General features: G+C 40.7%; 1 protein-coding gene across 2 annotated transcripts in view; it reads left to right on the top strand.

Moving 5' to 3' along the window:
- LOC102569403 (peroxisomal acyl-coenzyme A oxidase 3) overlaps nucleotides 1–25,714 on the top strand; it is an 83,311-nt gene that overhangs the window by 40,708 nt on the left and 16,889 nt on the right. Inside the window, exons 8-17 of one of the 2 annotated variants that reach the window (XM_059721538.1) lie at nucleotides 9,095–9,191; nucleotides 9,475–9,657; nucleotides 11,526–11,648; nucleotides 12,286–12,406; nucleotides 12,906–13,028; nucleotides 15,314–15,427; nucleotides 19,337–19,452; nucleotides 22,963–23,137; nucleotides 23,994–24,061; nucleotides 24,829–24,915. In XM_059721538.1, the coding sequence (XP_059577521.1) occupies nucleotides 9,095–9,191; nucleotides 9,475–9,657; nucleotides 11,526–11,648; nucleotides 12,286–12,406; nucleotides 12,906–13,028; nucleotides 15,314–15,427; nucleotides 19,337–19,452; nucleotides 22,963–23,137; nucleotides 23,994–24,061; nucleotides 24,829–24,915 (1,207 nt within the window). The remainder of the gene's footprint in view (nucleotides 1–9,094; nucleotides 9,192–9,474; nucleotides 9,658–11,525; nucleotides 11,649–12,285; nucleotides 12,407–12,905; nucleotides 13,029–15,313; nucleotides 15,428–19,336; nucleotides 19,453–22,962; nucleotides 23,138–23,993; nucleotides 24,062–24,828; nucleotides 24,916–25,714) is intronic. The other variant, XM_059721539.1, reaches the window with a different exon arrangement.

Below are 25,714 nucleotides of genomic sequence, written 5' to 3' on the forward strand. Positions count from 1 at the left end.
ATAACAACCTCCTATATCATCTCCTCCACAAAAGATATAAAAGTAAATTTAAGTTAGATTTAAAATAAAATTTAGGCGAGGCAGAGTGCCATGTAGTAATCCCCCCCCCCCCCCCCCCCCCGAGCCTGTCAGCTGTGGAAAACTATCGCTTTCTTCTATACTAACTAAAATTTGCCTTGCAATGATTGCAACTGATGAACAAGTTAAAGCACAGAAGTAACTGCAGGCAAACTGTTTAGCATTATTTTGGAAAACCTGTTTGCCACTGCAAATGGTGTCATTGAATCTGAGTTGTGAACATGTTAGCTGCATGTTGAACAGTCGTAACTGTGCTTTCTGGTGTACTAAACATGATGCATCATTGGCTATAAATAAACCTAATGTTGGTTCAGGTGTACCCATTGCTGACTCCTCTAATTTTGTTAGCCTAAACTAATGGTGGCTGAAGAACTAGTAAAGTTATGGAAGTGAAAGTATACCATCTGAAAGGAGATGGGAGTCTGTTTAAGACTGTTCAAAGCACTTTATTTTTATGTGATGGAAGGGTTGGGATCAATTGTGTTACCACACACCTATTTTCAGTGACATCTATCCAAATCATTGTGGGCCAGACTCAGATTCTACAGTGAACTAACAACCAGCAGTAGGCAAACATTGGTGAAAAAGTAGAAGTGATTATAAGTGCAGCTTATTGGTTTTCTCTCTGCTTTGTCTCCAGAAAATAGGAGTTTACTATGTATCTAGATAGGGAGCATTATCTCTTTACCTTAATCGTGGCATCTCATACTTTTAGTTCTGGGAATCCCTGGCTCAAGTTTACATCTTATTGCCCAAGCATACAACAGCTTAATTCCTTTGTAAGATAGTTTTAGCCAAATTAATAGTAAATGAATTTGTTGTTCATATAATGCAGTACTTTGGTGCTTCAGTAGTGGATGAAAACTACACCGTGTTAAATATTGTACGAACACCAAGATGGAAATTTCCACCCCCAAATAATTATGATATCACTTTTCCCCAGTCTTACAATACCAGCCACCCATCTTTTACTTTAGGCTAAGAGAATTGAAAAAAAACATCACTCAAATATTTCCAATATACTCAGAACCATAAGTTGGAATAAAAAAGGATATGAGCAGGTTTGAAATTCCTCCAAGTACATTCTTGCCCTTTGTACTGCAGGTAACAGCTAATTAATTTAGTGCTGGCAAAGGAAGTGGACAGCTTTTCCAGCTGTTTCTTTTTATCAGTCCCATTGCACATCAGGTTAATTATTACAGCATGATATAAGGGAAGTCAGATCAACTTTGCTTGAAATGTTCCGTATATCGCTAACCAGACATCTGACAGTGAGACTGCTCTTGACTTATTGCTTCACCCTACCCAATGATTATACTGCTGGCCTACATAGAAATGTGTATAGTACAGTTGTTCTGCATCAGTGTATAGTGAATGATGGAAATCTATAGATTACACTTGCTGTTTGGTGGGACCTTGCTTGCCAGTGGAGCACCAATGGGATTAGGTTGCTCTAGCACTATGACAGATTCTGTTAGGCAGATGTGACCGTTCCCTTCTCAACTAGGACTCCTGTGTGTGAAAGCCATACTGCAGTGATCATGACTGGCAAAAGTAATAAGTGACAACAAATTGTGAAGAGCAGCAAAATTGTAGAAATAAGTCTAGTTTTATTAGCAGCCAAGCAATAAATAAAGTACATGTTTTTAACAAGAACAGGTGGTTAACTATTGGGACAAACTGCTTAGGGTGGGCTTCACATTGATACAACATGACTTCCTGGGAGAACTGCTTTAGTCCAATATATTATCAACTCCAGTGCAAGGTTGGATGAAAAACTGTGGCCGGTTCTATGTAAGGTTTCACATCAGATCATTGGTTTCTAAGGTCTTTAGATTAAGTGCACACCTTCAATATGCTTTTTTAAATTTAGCAGCACTCTGGTCACAGCACAGAGTACTGCCTCAGTGGGTCTCAGCCGGGATGCTGACAGGTCAAACTGCCATATGTGCATTGTGTGGAGACAGATCAGGAAGGGCTGAGGCTGAGGCAGGAGAGAGCACATGCTTCTGCCTACATTAGTGTTATCTGATAAACCTCAAACAGGCAAGAGTGCCTGCTCTTTGTGCGGGCCGGGAGTGGTCCGAGGCCCTCGGGGCCGCGCAGCGGGCTGTGGCCAGCAGCCCTGTCATGCGGGTCGGGGAATGCAGGCCGGCGGACTAGAATTAGGCACGGACGCTTAGCAGTTGATTAAAGATTATTTTACTTACACCGTGGATGGTCGCGGTGCAGGCAGGGAAACTTGCTTGAGTTGCAGTTACAGACAGGAAAGAAGAAAAGCGGACCAGAGTTCCTTCCACGCGAACTCTAGCCCAATCCGGTTGAAGGCTCTAAAAACATGAGCTCGTCATGTCAGCCGAAGAAAACAACTCGGAGAAGAGCTCTGGATACACTCACACGAAGTTTGCTAGGCTCCGTGGAACTTGCGTGCAGGGAAGGGGTTCGTCGAGGGATCGTTCGGCGACAGGGAGAGGCCAGAGGTTGATCAGACCCCTATAGCCTTCTTAAGGTACACGCTGGGTCCGTTAGGCTCCGCACCGCTTAGAGTTCTTCACGAGACGTGAAGTCCTCCTCCTCCAGATGGTTGTGGAGTCCTCCCTTGCGGGGTTCTCCTTGGAGTTCTCCAACTTGGGCGGAAACCGCTCAAGCCTCTTATACAGCTAGCAAGCCAATCACTAGCCGCCACGTGGGAATAATTTAGAACTGGCCAATAGTGGGACACAAATTTGCATGCGGGTGGCGGGAACTCCTTTGCACCGGGGTTTTCTCTTTGCAACTGAGAAATGCACCCTGCAAAGAAAGCTCCTCGTGGCGGGAAATAATTTAGCAGTGCCGAAGCGCGCACACACAAAATCACACCCTTGGGTTGTGACACTCTTGCCACGGCCCTTCCAGGTCAGACACTACATATGCCTCCCAGAAACAGATGTGTGGGACAGTTCCCCTCCAATACTGTTTTATAGATAAATGTCATTCATCAGAACAAGGGGAGGGTCATGCCCCTCTTCCATTAACCCCTATGCAAAAGTGGCTGTGACTGTGCGTTTGCAGTTCCACACTAAGCTATTTGTGCACTCTTTCCATTCATTTAAGGGAGATTTTGCCATAACTGTGTTGACTGATCTGAGCTGCATCTATTTGTTATGGCATCTGTCATAACCACTCAAAAAGTGAGCTTCTATTTTATGAAGTACCACTTTTAAATATGCATTTCAAATGGACCTATATTATTAGCTATTAACAAAATTAGATTTCAAATACTATAAAAGTTAATGGCAGCTAGCAGTAGTTTCACAGGCGCATCCAGCTCCTATTTGCTTCTACTTATACTATATATATGATGAAAATTAAATCTCACTTCTTCACTCACTTTGTCGGTATACTTTTTTCCTTCCTGCTTATTCAGGCTTCTTAAAGGTTTTACCATTTGCTGTATGATTTTATTTTCATAGCAGCTAGGAGAAAAAACAGAAATGTGTAGCCCATAGAGTACAAAACCAAGAGAGAACTTTAGAAAAGCTGTAGTATATTTTAGTTAAAGAAAGCAAAGCTCCATTTATTCTCTTTTTATTCATTTTTCCCCCCAATAGAACATTTGCTACAAGAACTGTGATTGTATGGATATATTTTCTTTTTCTTTTCCTGCTGATAATCTTTTCCATTCCAGGTAACTTTAATCTTATGCAATATAGAGGTGGTCAAATGACATTTCAGATGTCAGACATTTTGTTTTTTTATATCTAATCTCCTAAAACTATGAGACTTGCTTTCTGTATCTTTTTACCACTCATTGCAACAAATGATGATGGAATAAGAACATTTCAGTCACTTCTATAACCATTTAAGGGCAAATCTTGACTATGGTTCTGTGAAAGGGGCTCACTGTGTTTTCAGTTGTTTACTAAGAGCTCAATTCTGCAACCACTTATCTAGTTGATGAACTTATCACAAGGATTCTGTCCCATTGAAGCAAATGCACTTGTTAGTAAAGTTTTTGACAGGTATAAATCTGTGTAGAAAAGTTCCCTAATGCTACATTTATTTTAATGCAAATCAGTTTAGGTCTGTGTATTTAAAAGGTTGACACTGAGACTGGATTTTGAGAGAAATTGCATTTCATTGGATCTTTGTAATTTTCCATTGTTACATTTATTTGTGTGCACATCAGGCTCCCAATTGGGATTAAGCTAATGCAGCATTCATTAGTCATGAGATTTAGCAGCATACATCAGAGCTATGTTGCGGGAAATGATGCAATGGGGTGGAATTATCCTTGGCTTCAAAGCATTGTTTGAGTCAATGAGTTATTGACCATCACTTTTCAAATATTTGCTGTCTCAGTTATCTCCTCTTGTCAAGCATTATAGCTGCTGCTAATCTGGTCTCTATCTCTTCACAACTCTTGACAAAGGGAGTAACTCTCTAAGCAGTGGCATGGAAGCAGTAAGCAATAAGCAGAAGTAGTAAGTGAAATAACTACTGTGCTTGGTGTTTTGGTCAAAGCAGATAACTCATATAGGTGAATAAGCAGTAGTATGAACCTGTGCATGTAGAGAGAGTTAGTCTTGTCCACTGGGATTACTACCAGAGATATTCATTCACTTAATTCAGCCTCTATTAAGTAAGCATTGCAGCTCAGAGTGAGTCTTTGCAAGAGGCGATTCGTAGTATCAAGGTCAATTAAAGGTCTTCTCAGCCTATTCCTGCCCTGTGCAGGAACAGGTCAGTACTGTCCTGTGATTGGCCCATGATGCAGGCTTCCATTGTGTGCCAATTAGATATTCAAGCAGGTACCTTTGTGCTCTCCTCAGTGCCATCCCTCTGCTTGGGAGTTGCTGCCTGCAAGCCTCTGCAAAACTACCTCACAAACCTCCTTCAAATCCTTCCTTAAAGCTGCTGTTTAATCTTAATGCCCCCCAAAATTTGGCTGCTGATGTGTTTCAGTTACTGGCATTTTCATGGGCTTCACTAACTACTTGAATTTATTTGTTGCTTCTTGTAAGCATTTTATATTTTTATTTTGTGTTTGGACAACCTGTAGCACAAGGGGGTTCTGATCCATGGTTTGACTCCTAAGATCTACCATAATATAAACAGTAAATATAAATAAATGTTATACCTTTACCTGGCATATCTAATTCATGACTAACACATATCAGAGCTGGGGCTAATGTAGAGTTTAGTTTTTCTGAATATTATTTTGGAGGTGGAGATTGAGGAATGTCATTTAAGATCTGTTGTTTCAAATAACCTTTTTTGTACACAACCAAATGGAGATTAGTTTAGATGAACATATGATTTCTGCAACTCGAAGGTAGATCTTACTACCCTAACTTAGACATTGAGTTGTGCTATATTCCTTTCACTGAAGTCAGTGGGACTTAATGCAGAGCAGAGCACTTCTCAGGGACCGCATCTACATAAGACATTTACTGCGGAGTTAATTCACTCCGCAATAAACGTCTCAGCGTCTACAAGTGTGGTCTTATTAAGCTGCAGGAAATTAATAAACTCAAGAGGAGGTTAGTAGTTGTAAATACACAAGTACTGTCTTGCTGCGTGTTTTTTTGTGCACAGCAGCACACGTGTAGATGGGTCGTGTAGATGGGTGGGTCATGAGGGTGCTCCACTGTGGGGCTAACCTGCAGGCTGTCCCTGCACTGAAGCACCCTTGTGCTCCAGCCAGCCTTGTCAGCATCTGCGCGTGTGTTACTGTAGAGTAAAAAACTCCACTGTGAGATGGCGCTTATAATTACAAGTACTAACCTGCAGCATAGTGTATTCATTTACTCCAATCTAATAGCCCTGCACATGTAAAATCTGAGCTATTTACTGCAGTGCTAATAAGGCAACTCCACAGTAAACATCTCGTGTAGATGTGCCTGTATCTCTGAAGCAGAATAAACACAATATGCAAATATGTTTCCTTGGAAACTATTTATATTTTCAAAGTACCTGTAGCATTGCAAAGCTTATGTAATTTATTAATGTGAAAGACCTGGTCTCTTGGGCGTTATTAAATATACATGCCTGTATTGGCAAGCATAAGGAATTTGCTTTGATTACTAACACAGATTTTCAAGCACCATTGGATGCAGAGATATCCAGAAATGGAGTTGATATTATGCTGTTGTTCCAAGCCTTACTGCCCATTTGGCTAAAATGACTACTCTTTTCCAAGGAATATAAATAAGCATGCCTGCCTAAAATTGCAACCAGCCCCTTTCAGTTTTACTGTTCAGATGCCACAGGTTAAAAATCTATTTTCTTTCTCAGATTTATGAGATACAGCATTACATATTAGAGATGTATTTCCATCCTTGGAAACAGCAAAATAGACCAGATGGTTCTCCTGTGGTTCCATCCAGCCCTATTTATCTATGATTCTAGGTGTTCACAGAAAACAAAGCACCATAGCCTAAACTCCCGATCGGGGAACTTTTCCTGTACATTTCCAGTGTACTGATTCTGTATTCTTCTTCTTATTTGTATTATTGTATAAATTGTAGCCCGCTTTGCTGGGGCTATACAGGCACACAGTAATGGACAGGCCTTGCTACAAAGTAGTTTCAGACCAGATCCTGATTTTCTGTGTAGCTCTTGAGTCCTTGAGTCATTTAGTTCATTAAGATAAATTGTGCACTATGGACCTTTGAGGTTTTTGGAGGGTTTTTTGTCATGACAGGAGTGTCAAAATTTGCCCCCAGATAGGCAAAGGCAAAGTTAATGAGGGAATAATGTTCCATTGGCCTCTCTGTTAATGGATGGGTGGCTGAGGAGCAAAGGTAAGTGTCTTGATTATGTTCAGGGATGTTGATTATAAGGGCTGTGTGAAACAGCACCGTTCCATTTCGACTTGAGTTTAGAGGTTTCAACGGAACAGTATTTCATTTTGAATTTCATTTTGATTCAAAACAGCTGTTCCATTTCACTGTTTCGATGTTTCACCCATTCGCTATTATGGGGAGATTGAAACAGCCTCTCTCATCTGGCAGGCAGATGGGGGCCCACAACCCCAGGAGGGCTATGGGGGCCGGGCCAGTCCTCCTGGGGCTGTGGGCCCCCGATATGCCTGCCACATGAGGGAGAGAAGCTGGGTGCTACCGCCTGGGACCGGGAAGCTGGAGAAGGGAACTGAGCCCAATTGCCAAGTTCCCCTCCCCAGCACTAGGATCGGGCTGAGGATGGGAAATCCCCAGTGCTAGATCGGGGAGGGGAACAGGGCCAATTTCAGAGGGGCATAAGCCCCCCCCTCCCCTGTTCCTCCTCTCTGTGTTGCTTGTGCTCCTCAGTGAAATACAAACCACCATATACAAGAAACCCACAGACCAACATACATATCTCACAGAACCACCTTAAACACACCAAGAGAGCTGTAATATACAGCCAGGCCCTCTGATACCACCGAAACAGCACTGAGGAGAACACTTGCAGTTGTCACCCCACAAATCTCAAAAGGGCTTTCACTCAATGAGGTCATTCCTCCAGAGAGAGAGATCACACTTTTGAAAGAGCTACCCGGATACCACTTGAAGAATTGCTGCAGTACAAAAAGGAAATCTCCACGAATCACACACCATTAATTATGACATACCATCCTTCCCTGGAACCTACACAGAAAATCCTCAAACATTTGCAACCCATACTACAAGAAGACCCAATTCTTAAATAGATCTTTCTAGAACAACCCATCTTAACCTTTAAACAGACAGCGAACCTTGCCAAACTCATAGCCAGTAGAAAACTTCCTATGGCCCAAAGCACACCAAATGGATCCAGACCATGCCCGAACAAGAAATGTAAAACCTGCCAACACATCTACACCACTCCCACAATAACTACACCCCACAACAGAGCTATCAACATGCCTGGATTTTTTACCTACATCTCCAGAAATGTAATACATCTTATCCAGTGCGCTGAATGCCCAGATGGAAAATACATGGGAGAAACAAAAAGCAACTGCATGCCAGAATGAATGCACATCAAAAATCTATCCAGGACAAAACTACCCAGTTATCTGTAGGTGCACATTTCTCACAAGACAATCACTCTCTCTCTAATCTCTCAGTTTTCATCCTCAAAGGGAATTTACAATACACCCTTTGTAGATGAACCTATGAACATCACTTCATAAATTACTGGATTCAAAAAATCATGGACTAAATATAGACATTAGACTTATGGCATGCTATAACCTGCCTGACATCTGATAACCCCAGGTAACCTCTCTACATCTTACCAGCTTCAGTCTATCACCAGGTTAACATTCCCATCTCCCCCACAACACCTACCTGTCTCGCACCTGTTAAATCACATCTCCTATGATCTTCCCTGCCACACATTTGCATTTTCGCAGACCTACATTTTGCATATTGACTTAAGCTTCTATTTCACCCAAGAGACCATGCAAACACCAGTAGACTCTCCCTATGCCTGAAGAACGGTGCTTGTGCCCCAAAGCTTGTAAAGAACAATTTTTCCAGCTATTTAGTTGGTCCAATAAAAGATACCTCATTTTACCCAAAGAACCTCGTTTGCATATGTTCATGCAGGGAGCTTATGGCAAGCTGGAAGTTAAACTATAATCTGAGTCCATGGTCCATGCAAGACTATCTGTCCTCTCTGAAGGTATTCAGTGTTCTTTAAAATCTCTTACTTCTGTAAATAAGCACAGGATTTCATATTTAAATATAAGCTGATGGAATCAGTGAGTGGAAAGAAAATGTGTGCGCAGTCCAGAAGGACTTTTCCTAATGCTATTGCGTTTAATTCCAAAAACGAAGTCATAAATACAAGTGAATAACAAAAAACATCCCCAGTCCTAGCTTTTCCCTGTAGCTTTGTGTGTTGAGTTCTCCCCCAGCCCCCCCTCCCCCCGAATACCTGCATTATGTTAATACTGTTTTCCCCTTACAACGATACCCTGAGTTCAATATGGCCATCCACTTATAGTGCATTTGCCTCAAACTGTATTATGAGGAAGTTCATATTATGAATATATTTCTTTGGACAGATTTGCCATGTTTCACAAGGTCAGGATACCTAAAGAAAACTTACTGAATAATACTGGAGATGTCACAGAGGAGGGAGTATACACAAGCTCATTTAAGGTATGAACTACATGTTTAATGCATCCAGTCTATTAAATATATTATGATGAAATTTCACAAATTCATGACCTACACATTTAAATCATGGTCAGGGTACTCCAGGCATTTTATTATGCATTTGCCAATAAAGCCAGTATGACATGTAGAAGCAACTCTCTAACAAGCCTTTTGGAAATGTAACACTTGGTGTAGCTGTCAGAACTTGCTGGAAATTTAATTGCGCATAGTATTGGTGAATGGCAAGTTAACTGGTCAGTTCAGTTTGTGTCTTTTATTTCCTTAGGATCTCAAACATCGTCTTGGTGCCTCTCTTGGGTCTTTATCCGTTGGCAGAATTTGTATAGTACAAATGTCTGTTGCTAATTTAAAGCTCGCTTTATCGATAGCTATTCGTTTCTCTGCAACACGCCATCAATTTGGGCCAACAGATGGTGAAGAAATACCAGTCCTTGAATACCAAATGCAGGTATAAACTATTCAGTTTAATCTTTCATTCAAATCTAGAGATTTTTCTTTTAATTATAGTATTTTTAAATATAAACAGTTCCTCAGCTGATGTAAATCAGCATTACTGTGTTGAACTTGGTTAAGTTCTGTTAGCTTAACCAGTTGAAAAGCTGGCTCTATATATTTGTGAGGTTTTGATTTTCATTTGAGGTCTCTTTACCCCCCATTCAGCAGAGGAGTAAGTGGACCTCAGGGTAAATGAAAATCAGGTTTTATCATGGTGAAATCCAAAATACAGTGTAGAAATCTGAAAAATACATTTCTAAGACTGGTAGGAAGGAATGTGTTACAGTGTAGAAACACTGGTTTCATATCAACTTTCTTCCATGCTGGTTTCCCTAATACTGACATCACCAGTTCCACCCCATTCCAACCACAGTCACCTGGACCATCCTTCTTGTATGTTTTTCTGAACATGCACCAGACTGTATCGATGTCCTGGCTTTACTTATCTACTCATCAGATTAAAGATTTTCTTCCTATCTTCAAGATTCTTCTTTATTTATGAAATCTTTCTCTTACCCCACTTCTTTCAAATTTAGAAAGAGAGCCTTTCTTTGACTTTTCCCTTGTCCACATCTCCCATGACCATTCCTTCTTGTCACCTACTCACGGAGCATCAACCCTCAGCAGAGAACTCCACCATGGGTGCATCTACACATGAAATTAAGGTGATTCAATAAACTCCAGAGCAGTTTGCACCAGAGTCAACTTCTCCTGGGCACAATGTCTACATGTGTGCCTAGGATAGCAGCAATTTGAGCTAAGGTGGAGTAAGCCCCCAGCTAGCTGGGCTGACCTGGTGTAATTTACAACCCCGATCACTGTCTACACATGCCTTTCAGCACAGTAAAGTACTCCCCAACAGTACTATCCTATGGCAGAGATAATTAGTTTACCATGCCCTAATACCGGCACAGGTGTAGTTTTTGACACTTAACTGTGGAGCTGCTTAGTCAACTCAGTAAACTGTGCATGTAGATGTAGATGTACCCACTCTCATCTAAATTGTCTTCAAGACCCTGGAGGCACTCAAAGATGCCAATTGGTAAATGGGTCATGGATGCGACAGGGGTACTTTCGTATTGCTGAAATAATTTATGTAAACAAGAAAAATAGAATTGTTATAAAAAGCTGTGTGTCTTTTTATTATATTTTTATTTCTTTATTATATTTCCATTCTTTATTTTATACCGTTGGTATGTTTTACTTTTTTCAGATAGTCAGCTCTTTGGGGTAAAAACTGTCCTTTTATGTTGTTAGCTTTTATGTGAATATACTGCCTTCTTCATTGCAGGCAGTAGAAAGAAACGTAATTTACATACTAACATGGATTTAAAAGACTATTGTTACACACTTTAATGTCATATTTGTGCTCTTTTTCTATTTTCTACTCTTGCAAAATATAGAAGGAATTATAGCTATTAAGGTAGGGCCCCTGTCCTAGACCAGGATCCCACTGTGCAAGGTATTGTCCATAAACAAGAGGGGAAAAAAGTCTCAACCCCAAAGACTTTCAGTGATTATGTGGTGGTTCATGCTGTTTGTCACAAATTAATAAGACCTGTGAACTTGATTAATTTCACCAGAACCATCCCGTGAAGTGAATCCATTTCATTCTTGATATACAGGGTCTTTATAAATTTATCGTAACCATAAAAAACTGTGTGTATTAGGATAGAAGGGGAATGAGTTATTAGTTAAAAGTTCATGTCTAAAAATGTTAATTTGCCAGAAACTTTAAAAATATACTAAAAGAGGTATTAAATAGATCTTGTAATATTTATGTATCAATCATTCTTCAAATGGATTTAATTTTCATTACAGCAATGGCGCCTTCTTCCCTATCTGGCAGCTAGCTATGCCTTAGACCATTTTGTCAAGACTTTGTTCATGAACTTTGTAGAATTTAAAATAGGTGTTGTGATGAAGGAAAAGAGCCTAAGACAGGTAAGATGTTTATAAATATCCTCTTAGATTTTTTGCGATTATTTTTTCAATTTTGTATACTATGGCCTATCTGCAAGCACTACACTGTCTTATAATTAAGAAAGATAGGCCAGTGGCTGAAGTATTGAAATGACCACATCAATATTTAAGGCCCCGAGTCAAGAAACCACTTAAGCTTAACTTAATTATGTACCTTGAGTTCTACTGATTACAGTATACTCACAGTGTTGACTGTGTACATTATTTTCAGGTGCTTTCCTGAATGATAGCTTAAGCAGTCCGTTACTAGACAGGGATGATTTTAGTCAGAGCTGAACTTCATTTGGTACCTGCCAACCCTACTTTCCTATGATTACCTTAATGCAAATTCAGTTGTTGTCTACTATAAATAAGATTGCATGAGATACCTCTTAAAAAAAACCCCTTTGATGTGTAATGTGCTGGCTTTTGATAGATATTGCTATTCAAATTTATGCGCTTAGAAAGACTTTAATAGTAAAAATTAACAATTACAAATATTGGCAAAACGGAAGTTGGGTGATTTTGTTTTGTGTTCTCTTTCTGGACCTAGATTTTAGGTTCTCTTGTTTTGTTTTGTCTAAACACATTACTCACTAGTCACTCATTTACCACAAAGGCTGAACTTGGACGTGAACTTCATGCTTTGGCTGCTGCTGGCAAACCACTGGCCTCCTGGACTGCACAGCAGGCAGCCCAGGAGTGTCGAGAAGCTTGTGGAGGACATGGCTACCTATCCAGTAAGCTACAAATTACTGAATAAGTGTGGTCAGATAAAACGTGTTTCTTTTGTTTATCACAGTTGTTATTGGGAAAAGAAATATTTATGAAGATAAGTTTTCAGGGGGCCTTGGGTTGGTCTTCCTTGTTACATATTGAATTTGGACCTGTAAAATATGCTTCTGCAGAGTGAGTTCCAGGTGCAACGTGAAGTAGTGGACCAGCAAATGAAACGGGTGGAGCCAGAACTGGCAAGTCTTTATACGCAAATTGAGTTCAATCCAGAAATGCAAATACTGCTATTGCAGATGAAAAATATACTCACAAACTGGATACTTTTGAAAAGTAACCCTCCTGTGTTTGTTTTCAGAACCATGTCACTATATGTAAGAATACCCATCCTGTATAGCATATCAATTGCTTTTTACCCTTGATCATAGGTTACATCTTTTTGAGCCTTAATCACATTTTGGGTAGGTTATAAGATGTTGAAATTTGTGACTTTTTTTGTTTCTTAAGTAAATCGTCTAGGTGATATCCGCAATGAGAATGATCCAAACTGCACATACGAAGGAGACAATAATGTCCTGCTTCAGCAAACTAGCAACTACTTGTTGAGTTGGGTGACTGTGAAACACCAAGGTTAGTGGGCAATTCTGCATTTTGTGTTGGGCGTGTTGATGATGTAGTGATGAGATTAGGAGGTAATCTCATGCTGACAGAATATATTCAGCTTCCAGCCCATGGAGCCTTGTCACCTGGCCGGTAGGGACTCCCCACAGGTGTGGAAATTTACCAGCAAGTACCAGTTGCTCTCAGAGCTGTGGCAACACTGCCACAGCTCCCCTACTGGAAAATTTTAGAACCCCAAGGGAGAATGCTGTGCTTTAGATGACATGGCCCCACGTGCCAGATTGTGCCAGCACATAGTCACACCACAGCCAGAACGAATGCACATGGTTGCACAGGCACACAGGGTCATGCCACTGCTGGATTCTGCGTGAAGGATCATACCCATGCTGCACAGGGGATCTGGCCCATGGACCAACCCCTGTGTATGGGATGTGGCTTACAGGTTGGCACAGTGTCACTCATCCTGCCCATAGAGCTGGAGAGGTGGAGCACCCCTGATCTCACCTAAATCCAATGCTAGGTACTTCATGAACAGTTATTATGACCCCTGCTATATTTGCATTCCTGTTATATCAGTCACCCTAACTCCTAGACTTTGGTAGCCAGTTTTTATTCTTTGTTTTAGATATAATTTATGAAAAAATAACACTACAAATATACTATAGGGCCTCAGGCCACCTCTGCAAAGTGTTCAGGCTCCCTGAAATTTATTGGAAATCACTGTAAGTTTTGTACTCAAGAAGGCTCCAACTATTTTGGTACCTGTACCATAAAGCTTAGATTCTGTCACTCTCCTGAAGTTAATGGTGCCTCATTCCAGTGTAGCAGAAAGCCCCCTTTTCCTCTAATGTATCAGAAAGCCCCCTTTTTCTCTTGCCTGCATTTGCTCTCCCCTCTTTGGATATGTTTCTCTTTTTCTACCTTTTCTTCCTTCCTCTCTCTTTCACTTTAAGATAAGGAATTGTGTTTTAAAATGTGTATGTGTGCATTTTATATCTCCCCTTGTAGTTTGGTATTTTTATCTATTTGTGTGCCATGGCATTTGTAGCTTATATTTTATACTCCTCACCTTTCAACTTTCAACTAAATGTGTTTTAGTAAGTTATTCATTGTAACATTGTTAACAAAGGCAGGAATCAAACTGCCCTTCCCTGTATCAGGCTGGCCTCTGAAAGAGTGAGTGAATCAGTGATTGAATGTGTAACATGGAAGCAGGCAGCAATTATCACCTGGAAGCTGAACTCAATAGAAGACAGTGTAACAACCGGGAAATCTCTATACCTCACTGATCAAGGGCTAGAAGCCCTGGCCTGACTTAATCAACACCAGAGACCAACTTTTGGGCTGAATATCTCCAGATCGACCACTCCCAGAGCCCTATTCTGAATTCATCAACGGACTCCCAAACCTGCACGTACATGCGGACGACCCCTGGGGCTGACAGATGCTGTCCAGTAGCCATCGAGGGGGGGGGGAAGTCCCACGAGGGTCAATGACCCCTGGATTGGGCAAACCAGAAAACTGGGGAGTCACCAAAGTCTGCCAAAGACAGATAAAAGGCAGTGAAAAGTGACCCTCAGTGGCGCCCTCTTGATCTCCAACTCGACCAGACCTGTCCAGCCAGAAGGACCAGCCGGCGACCCCCTTCTGGAAGATAACACCACGCTGAAAGAAGCCTCAACGACAGACTCCAGCGCTTGTAGGATAGGTATACCTATCCTCTGTAGCCTGCTACTGTGTGTGTGTATGTGTGTGCATGTGTGCATGTGTGTGTGTGGACCAGCCCCAAGGTTTATGATTACAGTGTTTCAATCCGCCTAATAAACTAGAATTTTAAGGATCCCGAGTTGGACATTTGTAGCCAACACCAGAGGACATGTCATTCATTTTACTGAAACCACTCAGGGCATGAGAAATCGCTACTTGTTAAGTGTGCGTTGTAATACTGCAAATACATCCTAACCTAATAATTATTATTATTTCGTTGTTGTTTTGTTGTTTGCTGGATAAAAGACTACTAAACAAGTTGCTGTCACAGATGCTAACCAAAATCCTCCATGTTTGGAAAACCCACTGACAGTGATTGAAGTGGCCTGAACGCATAAGCAACCACATCAGATTCTTAGGCCTTGACCACCTGTTCTCATGCAGCTCACTTATCCATAATAAACTAACTATTTTGGCCTCCCTGCACCTGATCTCTTATGAAAGCACAAACGTAGCTCCCAGGAAGTGTTTCACATCCAAATACACTTGATTTATAACAAATCAATTTATTTTCCTTTGTATTTCAGATAAAGCACCTATTGAATCCCCTTTTGGAACAGTAAACTTTTTGGAAGATTACCATTATATTCTGAGCCAAAAATTTACAGCCTCTAGTGCTGAAGATTGCATGAACTCTTCAGGTAATCATTTTCTTATCTTTCTTAATGCCAATAGTTCCAGACCCATAATATTCATGCAAACTCACACTGAAGCACAGCCCTAATATGCAGTATGAAAAAAGTGCTACTATTTATTTTCTGTGTCACCGATGACATTTGCTGAGGGTTTTTTCACTACGAAAGGGTGAAGGCTGAATGAATCAACTCAGGTTAAAATGTGAACTAACCCCCTCATAACTTGAGGTGGGCCAGTTTGAGGTTCAAAACAGAATTAGCTTTTTCATTGTACAGTGGTTTTTATGCCTACTTTCAATCAGATCTTCACTTCTTAGTTTCTTACCATGATAGACGTCAAGAGGCTATTCTGGTGTTGCCTGTGACCAGGCTTGAGTGGGGGAAGTACTTTATTCTTGAAAGATTTACAGACCTGCAGTTTGCTGAACTAACCCCCATTTTTGCTGCCATATTAGCATTTTTATTTCCCTTCTGGACATGGGCTTTGGTGGCAAAAAATGGAGTGAAAATTATCCCCAGCAGCAGCACACTCCACTGTCAATCTGCAGGACTACAATTCCCTGAACACCTTGCAGCCCATGAAACTGCCCAGCTCTCCGTTCTATTCCTGCTTCTGCAATCAAGAAGGGGTAGAAGAGGAGCTGGGGGGAAGGTGAGAGATGGCTACCCAGGGCACATTTTTTCCATGGTATGCATCTGCAGTTAAAACAGTTTCCCACAGTCTTGTATTAAAGGATGTCACTATTTTACCTTTGGTTTGGACAGGGTAATCTTTGGTTTGGCTAGAGAAAGTACAGTAACACTGAGCAAAAAGCCTCAGCAGTTTTCTAAGCTTTTTCTTCTCTAATCAACTCAGTATAATGTTTCATGCCATTCCCACTGTTTTGTTGCCATTTCCTTAAATTGAAAAGGTAATGAGATCTGTGTGGAGAATCAAGACAAAAGTGGGTCTATGAAACTGGAACTATTTTATGGGTAAAAATTCAACCTTAATTTATACATGTCATTAACGGTCAGTCTGCTTATTTCCTGGAATTTAATGACAGCATCAGTGCTCAACCAGCTGACTTGAAGTTCTGTGATTGTTGAAGTCCCAGTAATGATGCAGAATATCAAGTGAGATAATGTCATAGTAACTAGGAGAAAAAACTTGACATCTTACTATCTTCAAAATACAAAAGCTTAAAAGAAGAAGGTGGCTTGCCTGACATGATTTTCTGCTTTGTTCTTCATGGTAAAGCTCCAGTTTGCAAAACACAGGATGGCACAAACTAATAGCTAAGCAGATTTCTGTCTATTCTCTATTCAAACATCAGGAGTGCATTTTTAAATTGTATTTCTCTTAATTGTTTAATAAGACTTACTGAATACTAGCAGGACACATTCTTCACCCAAGTCATTATTTTTGTAATTGCAGTGTTTGTTTATTTTCAAAGAATTTAGTATGACATATTTAGGTAAAAAATTTTGTTTATTTTTAAAGAACATAGTACAACATAGTAAAGATTTAGAGCATAGTACAACATATTTAACATTTAATATTTAACATGGAACAGTATTCCAGATGACATGCAAATGAATTATCTTTGTTGTAGAACTTCTTTGTAAACAGTGTTTGCGGTATTTTCTGTTGGTGCTAGTATATACAACCCTCCTTGACTACCAATTCTGGAGCAAGCCGCATATAACTATCCATGTGAAAAGCTATTCCTGTGACTGTTCTCTTAAATAGTCACTGGAAGCCCCCAAAAAGGTCAAGTGAAAAATAACCCACCTATAATTTTCTACAGGTGGTAGTCAGTGATTTTGGAAGGTTTATTCTAGATAGGACCAGCAATTTTTTAATTTTAAGCGAACATACATACTTACAGCCAGACATACACTTCATTTTATAATAATGACAGTTGAACTGAATTCACTTCATCCAAAATGGAGTGGTACAAGTTTACCTGAGAAGCAAAGTAAGCCCAGTCAGTGGAAGCCCCAAAAAGGGTCAAGTGAAAATAACCTGCCTATAGTTTTCCTTGGGTGGTACTCAGTGATTTTTGGAAGGTTTAGAATAGACCAGCCATTCTTGAATTACAAGCAAACATACATACATACAGACATATACTTCATTTTATATATATAGATTACTGGCTAAAACTTTAGCTAGCATTTAAAGAATCGGAATTTATCAACAAAATTTGTATGTTTGTTGTGGTAGCTTCTTCCCTAAAAATACCAAAGTACTTTAAAAAAATTAATAAACTGATATACTAAGTGATTATTTCACTTCCTTGTTAAATTGGAGTAGGGTACTAGCATGCAATACCACTATAAATCTATCACGGGACTTCAACTGTAAGCTGTGTGCCATCCTCAGTTCCCATAGTATGCTAAGGTTATGCTAGGTACATTTCAGAATTAAGCCTTTAAACAACAGAAAGCAAATACTGACCTTATATAATTAAGCTTGTAGAGGAGTGGAACTTAAATATCAAAAGAAATCTGAAATTACATGGAAATAAGCTAGTTTTCTCAAGAACTAGTTGCATGGTCCTTCTGGCCAACCCTGCTTTTTATTGTGTGAAAGACAACTGGTAGGTTCTCCCGAACTTTTATGGCTGCTTTGTCCATGTCAAACAGAACAAAATTGCAGTTTTCCATAGTGGGCGGCTAGCAGAGCATGAAATAAAAATCTTCACTGGTCTCCCCCTGGGTGAGTTGGCAGGGCTGCCTCCACCTCCAGTACCAGCTGCCCACACCCATCTCCAGAGTCAGGGCAAGCAACGTGAAGAGTACAGCTCTGCTACACCTATCCTTTATTGCTATCTATTGGCCCCAAGAGCATACATTGATTTACTATGAACAATTGCAGTGCTCTGTAGTGATATGCAAATTAAATTAAATTAAATTCTGCCCAGGGACCAGAATAGCTCTATGAACACACAGTGTAGCTTTTTTAGAGGCCTAACAAGGCAACTGTGCCCTAGGCACCATCATCACAGAGCAGGGCTGGCTACCAACACCTTCCTCAGCAATTGATTTTTCACATGTCCCATTCCCAACCCCTTGTCTCAGTCTTGCCCCAGTCACCACCCCCCAGTTACACTACTGCTGTGTTAGCATAGCACAGTGCCTACACTGGTTTACCCTGATCAGAAAACTAATAGAAGGCTATATTGTTTCTGTTCCCTAAGCCACTATATTCAGAGATTGCTCAGGTATCCCTGTGTAGCACTACAATTGCCCTGAAGGGTATTACAACAGCTGGCAAAGTTCAAGCAGTTCCTTATACTAGAATTAGAATTACGGTCAGCTACCTGATGACTTTCCCCCAATGAAGAGAACTCTGTCACCAGGAATAATGTATCTCAGAAGTCAGCAAAGTTTTTAGGCACAGTGTCAAAAACACCTGCAGCCTTGACTTCTAAGGTGTTGGCATGTCAGGAGTACATGGCAGAGGAGCTGTGAGGACCCTGATCCTTGGTGTGGCAGCACAGCCCCAGCCCCTTCCCTGCCATCTGCCCTGAGGCTCACGTGCCAAGCAAAATGCCTTTGCGTGTCATGCTCCTGTGCCAGCGTTTGCCTATCCTTGATATATCTCAAAACGTCCAGAGTGCCCCAAAGAACCAGGCTTGGGGCATTGATTCACTGCTGGCTCAGAGAGCAGGTTCTTCAGTATCACTCCAAGGTTCTCACCCAAGGAAAAGCAACTCTGTTCAACCACATTTTGTTTTATTTATGATAGTGCTATCGTTAAAGATTTTTATTGATGTATTAACACCACCAATAGGGATCCACTTTATTGCATACTAACTTGGGTTTGGAATACAGAAGATGCTTTTTGTGCTATCTAGCAGTGTGAACACTAACATCATGTGTTTCAACTTTCTTCTCTTTCCCACATGGCAATTTTCTTTTGTCTTTCAGTTCCTTTAGCAGCCTACAAATGGCTGGTGTGTTACCTACTCCAAGAAAGTGACCTAAAGTTGAACCAGAAGAAACAGTCTGGATGTAGTGATTTTGAGGCGAGAAACAACAGCCAGGTAGCAATATATTTAGATTCCTTACTTAATTTACTGGTTATTTTTATCCATACTTCCCAGATGCTTTTACTTTTATCCCTTAATGACTTCCAATATAATTTCCAGAAGCATAAAGCAACAAGTCATAGTAATTAATAAAAATGAACTCAGTTCCATTTGCATCATATTAAGCATAACTAAAGGGGATGAATGATCAGTAAAATTTGTCCAAAACCTAGTACCCTGCAGAAAAATGCAGACACACACTTTTATGGTGCTTCTTAATTTAAAACAATTCCTAAAATTGTATCTTCTACTATTAAATCTACTACAGCATATGATTTTTACATCTACATCTGCATATTATGCTGCTTTTATGGCCAAATACATACTGTAGGAAAGAATCCCACTGTGGCTGGTAGATAAACTAGATGACCTAATCAATCTTTTCCAACTCTAATTTATATAATTCAAATCCAGTCATGAAAGATACCAGGCTGACAGCATTGGGGACTGAAAAAGAAATGTTTACAATCCACTAATGGTGGACGTACTGTCTTCCCAACAAGGCTTAGCAGCCAAGCATGGCTCAAACCATCACTTGTAGCCCCAAGCTTCCCAAACGCGCCACAAACGTCAGTGAATAAAATTGGCTGGTCCCCAAGTAAAGAATACTTTGATATTTGTCACTCCAGAGAGATCTCTTGCTCTGGTGACAGCCTGCCTTAACTGCAAAGTGCATTGAAACTCACAACAAGAACAAGAAATACTCAACTCAGTATCAAAGAATTGACAATGTGGCTTTTCCCAGCAATTTACCCCCCAGGATGTCTCCTCATTGGGACTTTGTAAAACCAGTGATGAATGTGAATAAACCCTCTCCACCTGCATCATAGCAGCAGGCAAAGAGAGAAATGTTTTGCTGAATCAAATCAAGAACAACGTGTTGCCTTACTTGTCTTGACAGCCAACAGAGGTATGAACCATACTAAGATTGCATCTGATAGGTCACTGAATGAGACCTTTTCGGAAAGTGGTATATGGCCTAGTATGTTTTAAAAAAAGTTTCTTTACTGCACAGTACAGATGTGTCTTGCCCTGCATCTCCCTTAAACTCGTGGGGTCAAATATTTTGGACTATTAGGCATTCTTCCCATCTTATGCAGGGGAAGGGAAGATTTTTATTGCAAATTGTGTACATTAAAAATATCTGAAAACAATTAACACTCTGGAGTTTTGAAGGCCTTTGCATATTTGATTTCAAATCACTGAGGCATGAAGAAGCCTTTGCTGTCTGCCCACTGGCAGAGACGCAATATAGTGCTCAGTCTTGCTTCAGGAGATCTGGAAGAGATTCCTGGTCTGTCCCAGTGGTTTTAGGGGTTAGAAGTTCAATGGAGACATCCCAGGGCAGCAAGGGAGGAGTGCTTTGTATCACTCATCAGTGATATTTCATGCTGGCTGAACAAGGTTAACAAGCTCAGAGGGACATCCTGTCCATTTGTTCTCAGTCAAATGATTGATGGGAACAATGAAGGGCTACATGAGAGTGTTTATAAAATGGGAAGAAATGGGAAAGAAAAGGGCAAGAATGAGTTTTTCAGGGATCCAACCAGGATATTGAGACCCGCTAGGTTGTGACCAAAAAACTGATTTTAATCTTGACTTTCTGATCCAAGTTAAAGTCTTGCTGTTGAGGAAAATATTTCTTCCACCCCAGAGTTTAAGCATGTTCTGATGTGGCTTGTAACCTTATATCAGACTGTGACATTAATCACAGATGCCACAGAACAGTGGTTTTCCAAGCCATGTTTACTAGGACTGTGCAAAGCTTCGGCAGCTGATTCGATTTGATCCCAATCAAATTAGGAGACCCATTAATCTATCCAAATTCAATTGGAAGCCTCCAAAGTGATTCGGAGAGATTCGGAGATTCGACCATAGACTGTACAGGCAGGCACTAGGCAGTGCTGGTGGGAGTAGCTGCAGGAGCAGCCGGATGAATCCCAACTTGAACCAGCAGCCCCAGGAGAAGCTAAGGCTCATTCAGCTGCTCCCCTGGCTGACCTCCTCCTCTTCCTTCCCCTCCCCTCCCCTGCTGGGGTGAGGCAGGCAGTGCTGGCAGCCCTGGGAGAAGCCGCAGGGGCTGGGGGAAATGATCAGGGAGCTGGGGGAATGATTGGGAGCTGTGGGGAATGATCAGGGAGCTGGCAGATTGATCTGGGAAATGAAACCAGGAGCTGGGGGGGAATCATCAGGGGCTGGGGGAATGAGCAGGTGCTTCCCCCAGCTCATGGTTCGATTCCCCAGCTCCCAATCATTCCCCCAGCTCCCTGATCATTCCCCGCAACCCCTGCGGCTTCTCCCAGGGCTGCTGTCTCAAGCTGCAGCTTGTCTGGCTGCTCCCCTGGCGCCTCCCCGCCGGGGTGAGGCCAACAGTGCTGGCAGCTCGGGGAAAAGCCACAGGGGCTGGGGGGAATGATTGGGAGCTGAGGAATCAAACCAGGAGCTGGAGGAAGCCAAGTGTTCATTTCCCCCAGCCCTCGCAGCTTCTCCCAGGGCTGCCAGCTCAAGCCACGGCTCCCCCAACTGCTCTCCCAGCTTCCCCCTGACCAGGGCAGGGCAGGCAGTTCTGGCAGCCCCAGGAGAAGCCATGGGGGTTGGGGGAATCATAGGGGAGCTGAGGGAATGATTGGGAGCTGAGGGATCAAACTGGGAACTGAGGATTCGAATGGGCAGCTGGGGGGAATGATTGTGGCCTGGGGGAATGAACAGGACCTTCCCCCCAGTTCCTGGCTCAATCCCCCAGCTCCCCAATCATTCCCCCCAGCCCCCGCAGCTTCTCCCGGGGCTGCCAGCTCAAGCTGGGCCTCGTCCGGCTGTTCTCCCAGCTGCTCCTGCTGGCACTGCCTGCCTGTGTAGTCTACAGCCAAATAAGATTCAGCGCTGAATATCTTTGGATTCGGATTCAGCCGAATCGAATCAGGACAGTGATTCAAATCACCATAATGGCATTGCAGTGCACTGATCTCAGTGTAGACACTTTTCCTAAGGAATGAATGTGCAGAAATACATTGGGTGTAGGGAGTACAAACAGTGATATTTTGCAGGTAAAAGGGCATGTGGCCAAAATAGTTTGAAAACCACTGCCTTAAATTAGTTATAGAGTTGCATTTTTAAGAATATGCTTTTTTTTAAATGTGTTACATGCACATGAAGTTAGCCATAATTGGTTTGGTTTTCTTTTAAATTTCTGTAACAGACTATATATAATACATAATATATTTATTTATTCATTCTATACATTTCCTGTCTGTTACAGAGATTTAAGACAGCCATACCAATTGCAACTAAGTATATATAGGAAACAAACAAACGACTAATGCAAAATGAATGTAAGAAACAATTTTGATCAGTGTAATAAATTGGCTGTAACACAAGTATTTCCATATCTATCTGTGATTCACTCAGTATAACTCATTTATTCATATAACAACTTTGCAATCTAATCCTCCCTTTCTCTTTCTTAAGGTATACTACTGTCGTTCATTAGCTATAGCTTTTATTGAGCATACAGTCTTACAAAGATACCATGATTACACTCATGATCCCACCACACCATCTACTCTCCAGCCTGTACTAAAGCAACTCAGTGCTCTCTATGGACTATGGTCTTTAAGTAAACATATGGCTGTGCTCTATCAAGGTGAGATCAACTCCCTCTCTATGTTCTGTTGGTCATCGTCTAATGCCCTGAATTGTAATCTTCATTTATTCTATACATTGTCAAGAAGAGACGATTCCAGTCATGGTCTGTTTCTTATTGTCTATATTATGCACTACTGTGGGGTAGATATTCAGGTCTATATACTATGAATGTGGGGTGGCAGGCCCATGCTCACAAGAAAAACTATAGGCCTTCCTTGTCTGAATCTAAAACCATGAGTCTGTACTGTTAATATTAAAAGATTTGGTCTGTCCACTTTAAGGTCATAGTGAACTTAAGCATATATGTGATCCACTGTGGGAGAGAATGAGGAATATGTAACCACATGAAGAAGGCAGAGTTTTGCAGCTTCATGAGTAAGACTATCACTATGGTTGCTTGCAGACGTGAAAAGAAAAAAATAAAACAAAACAGTGCTATACTGGAAGAAGAAGCATGTTAGTTTGACCTAGATCCCCAGCCTCTGTATAGATCAGGTGCTTTAGCAGAGCTTTTGGGGTTTTTTTATCCAATAGCTGATTCAATCAGCTTAGATAAAAGAGCCAAAAAGCCCCACTTAAGTTCCCAATCTATACAGTTGTTGAGCAAGCTGGGTTTACCTAATGCAGTGCCTCTTCTGGGCATGCGCTGAGCTTGGCACAGAAGTGTGCCAAGCTGAAACGAAAGTGTCATTCTTTTTTTAAGTCTGTAAGCAGCCTGTGATTCCCAAAAGAGGCTGTATGTAATCTTCAGTGCTGCTAAACGAATAAACAGTGTGTTTTGTAAAAGGAATATATCAGTACAATCCTAATTGATTTTACTTCACAGTTTCATTTCTCCATCAATATATTTGCAGGTGGATATATTTCAGGTGAACAACCTAGTAGGTTCATCCAAAATGCTATTCTGGAACTTTGCTCCAAGGTAAGCTTCTGGTATTGTTTTGGTCTGGTTGGATAGCAATATAAAACTAATACCAAAAAGAAACATTACCAGTTATTCTACACTTCAAGAGCTCATTGACTAGGATGCTATACTATTAGCAACTGAACAGCTTTTTTTTTTACAGGGCAGGTTAGTGGCATAAATAGTGGGATAAATCCTGAAGGTTATTCACCAAGAGCCTAGATAAAGTGATATTTCATATTTTAGAGAAAATGCTTGGCAGGTATTGCTCTGGGTTTCATTTGTCATCTGAAGCCTTATTAAAAGTTGAAGTTATCTGAAGTTTGTTAAAAGGGCAGGCCAGTAAGAACACTTGGCAGCTGTAATACAGTTCTATTTCTTTCGTTATCATCTTGGCTCATAAATATTGGCTATGTTTTATTCTTTTTCAACGCATAGTTTTTCAAACTGAAGTACACTTTTGCCCAAGAAATATATGAAATTATGAAGAAAAGAATTCCAGAAGACTTATTTAAAAGAATGAATTACAAAATTAATATTTTATGATACTGCCTAGATGAAAATATGTCTTAAAAGCAGTCACTAAAGTACAGAATGTTGTGGGTTTCTTATCTAGAGGGGAAAAAAATCTACATGGTTTTAATTGATAAATTAATCTTTAAAATATAAGTTTTTTAATTACTCTTGGCTGATAACTAGAGCAAGAATTCAGCTTCTCTGTTGTTCACAGGTAACTATAGAAATCAGTATGAGCTTCCAAAATTATGCCCTTTGTTTTTGAACAGTTGAAAGATGATGCTGTTGCCTTGGTTGATGTCATTGCTCCTCCTGACTTCATTCTGAACTCACCCATTGGCAGATCTGATGGAGAGGTAAATAACATCCCCGTGTTTGTAAAACCAATCATTGAAACGGTATGTCTGTAAGTGTACTCATATCTTATGCTGAAGAAGTTTCACAGGCTAGAAATAAGGGAGATAGTTCCTTGGTACATGCTGCTGCAACTAATTTGACTTAAGTTGATCTACAACAATTTATACTAGCTCCAATGTATAGTAAAAAAAGTCAGTGTTATTACTCAGGATGTTTTCTGTTGTGAAAATCCCTGCATACCCAGAACTAAAAATGATTATATTTAAAGAACCCCATGATTCTTTGAAGAAAAATCTATTTTCTAGGTATTGTAATATTTGGAGGAACTTCACTTTCCTCCTAATTTTTCTCTTCATTCTGATTCCAAAAAGCATTGGTTCAGTTTCCACGATGGAACTGCATATGGACCCAAAGCTAGACTACTTTTTTTTTTGTTTGTTTTTTACTTCTGTATCATATTGCCCAGTTAATTTAATCTGCCACCCATTATCACTTTGGGAATGAAATCCTGGCTTCACTGACTAAACTCCCATTGACTCTGAGGCCAGTATTTCATCTTAACTGTGCTTTTGGTGAATCTTTCCCCATAATATTGTGGTTTCAGATTATTGTCTAACCAGATGTATTATTCTCTGTACTTGTCCAGTTTGAAACTTGTGCTCATATCTCTGGCTCCATTTCTAAATAGCCTAAGATTGTTCCAGTGACTTAACTGATGTTCACATCCCCCCAAGTTTAGTGTCGTTTATGGACCTAATTAACATGAAAGTTCATCTTCACTTTCAGACACTTGGTGAA

The sequence above is a fragment of the Alligator mississippiensis genome, chromosome 2, assembly GCF_030867095.1.
Source record: "Alligator mississippiensis isolate rAllMis1 chromosome 2, rAllMis1, whole genome shotgun sequence".
Taxonomy (NCBI): domain Eukaryota; kingdom Metazoa; phylum Chordata; order Crocodylia; family Alligatoridae; genus Alligator; species Alligator mississippiensis.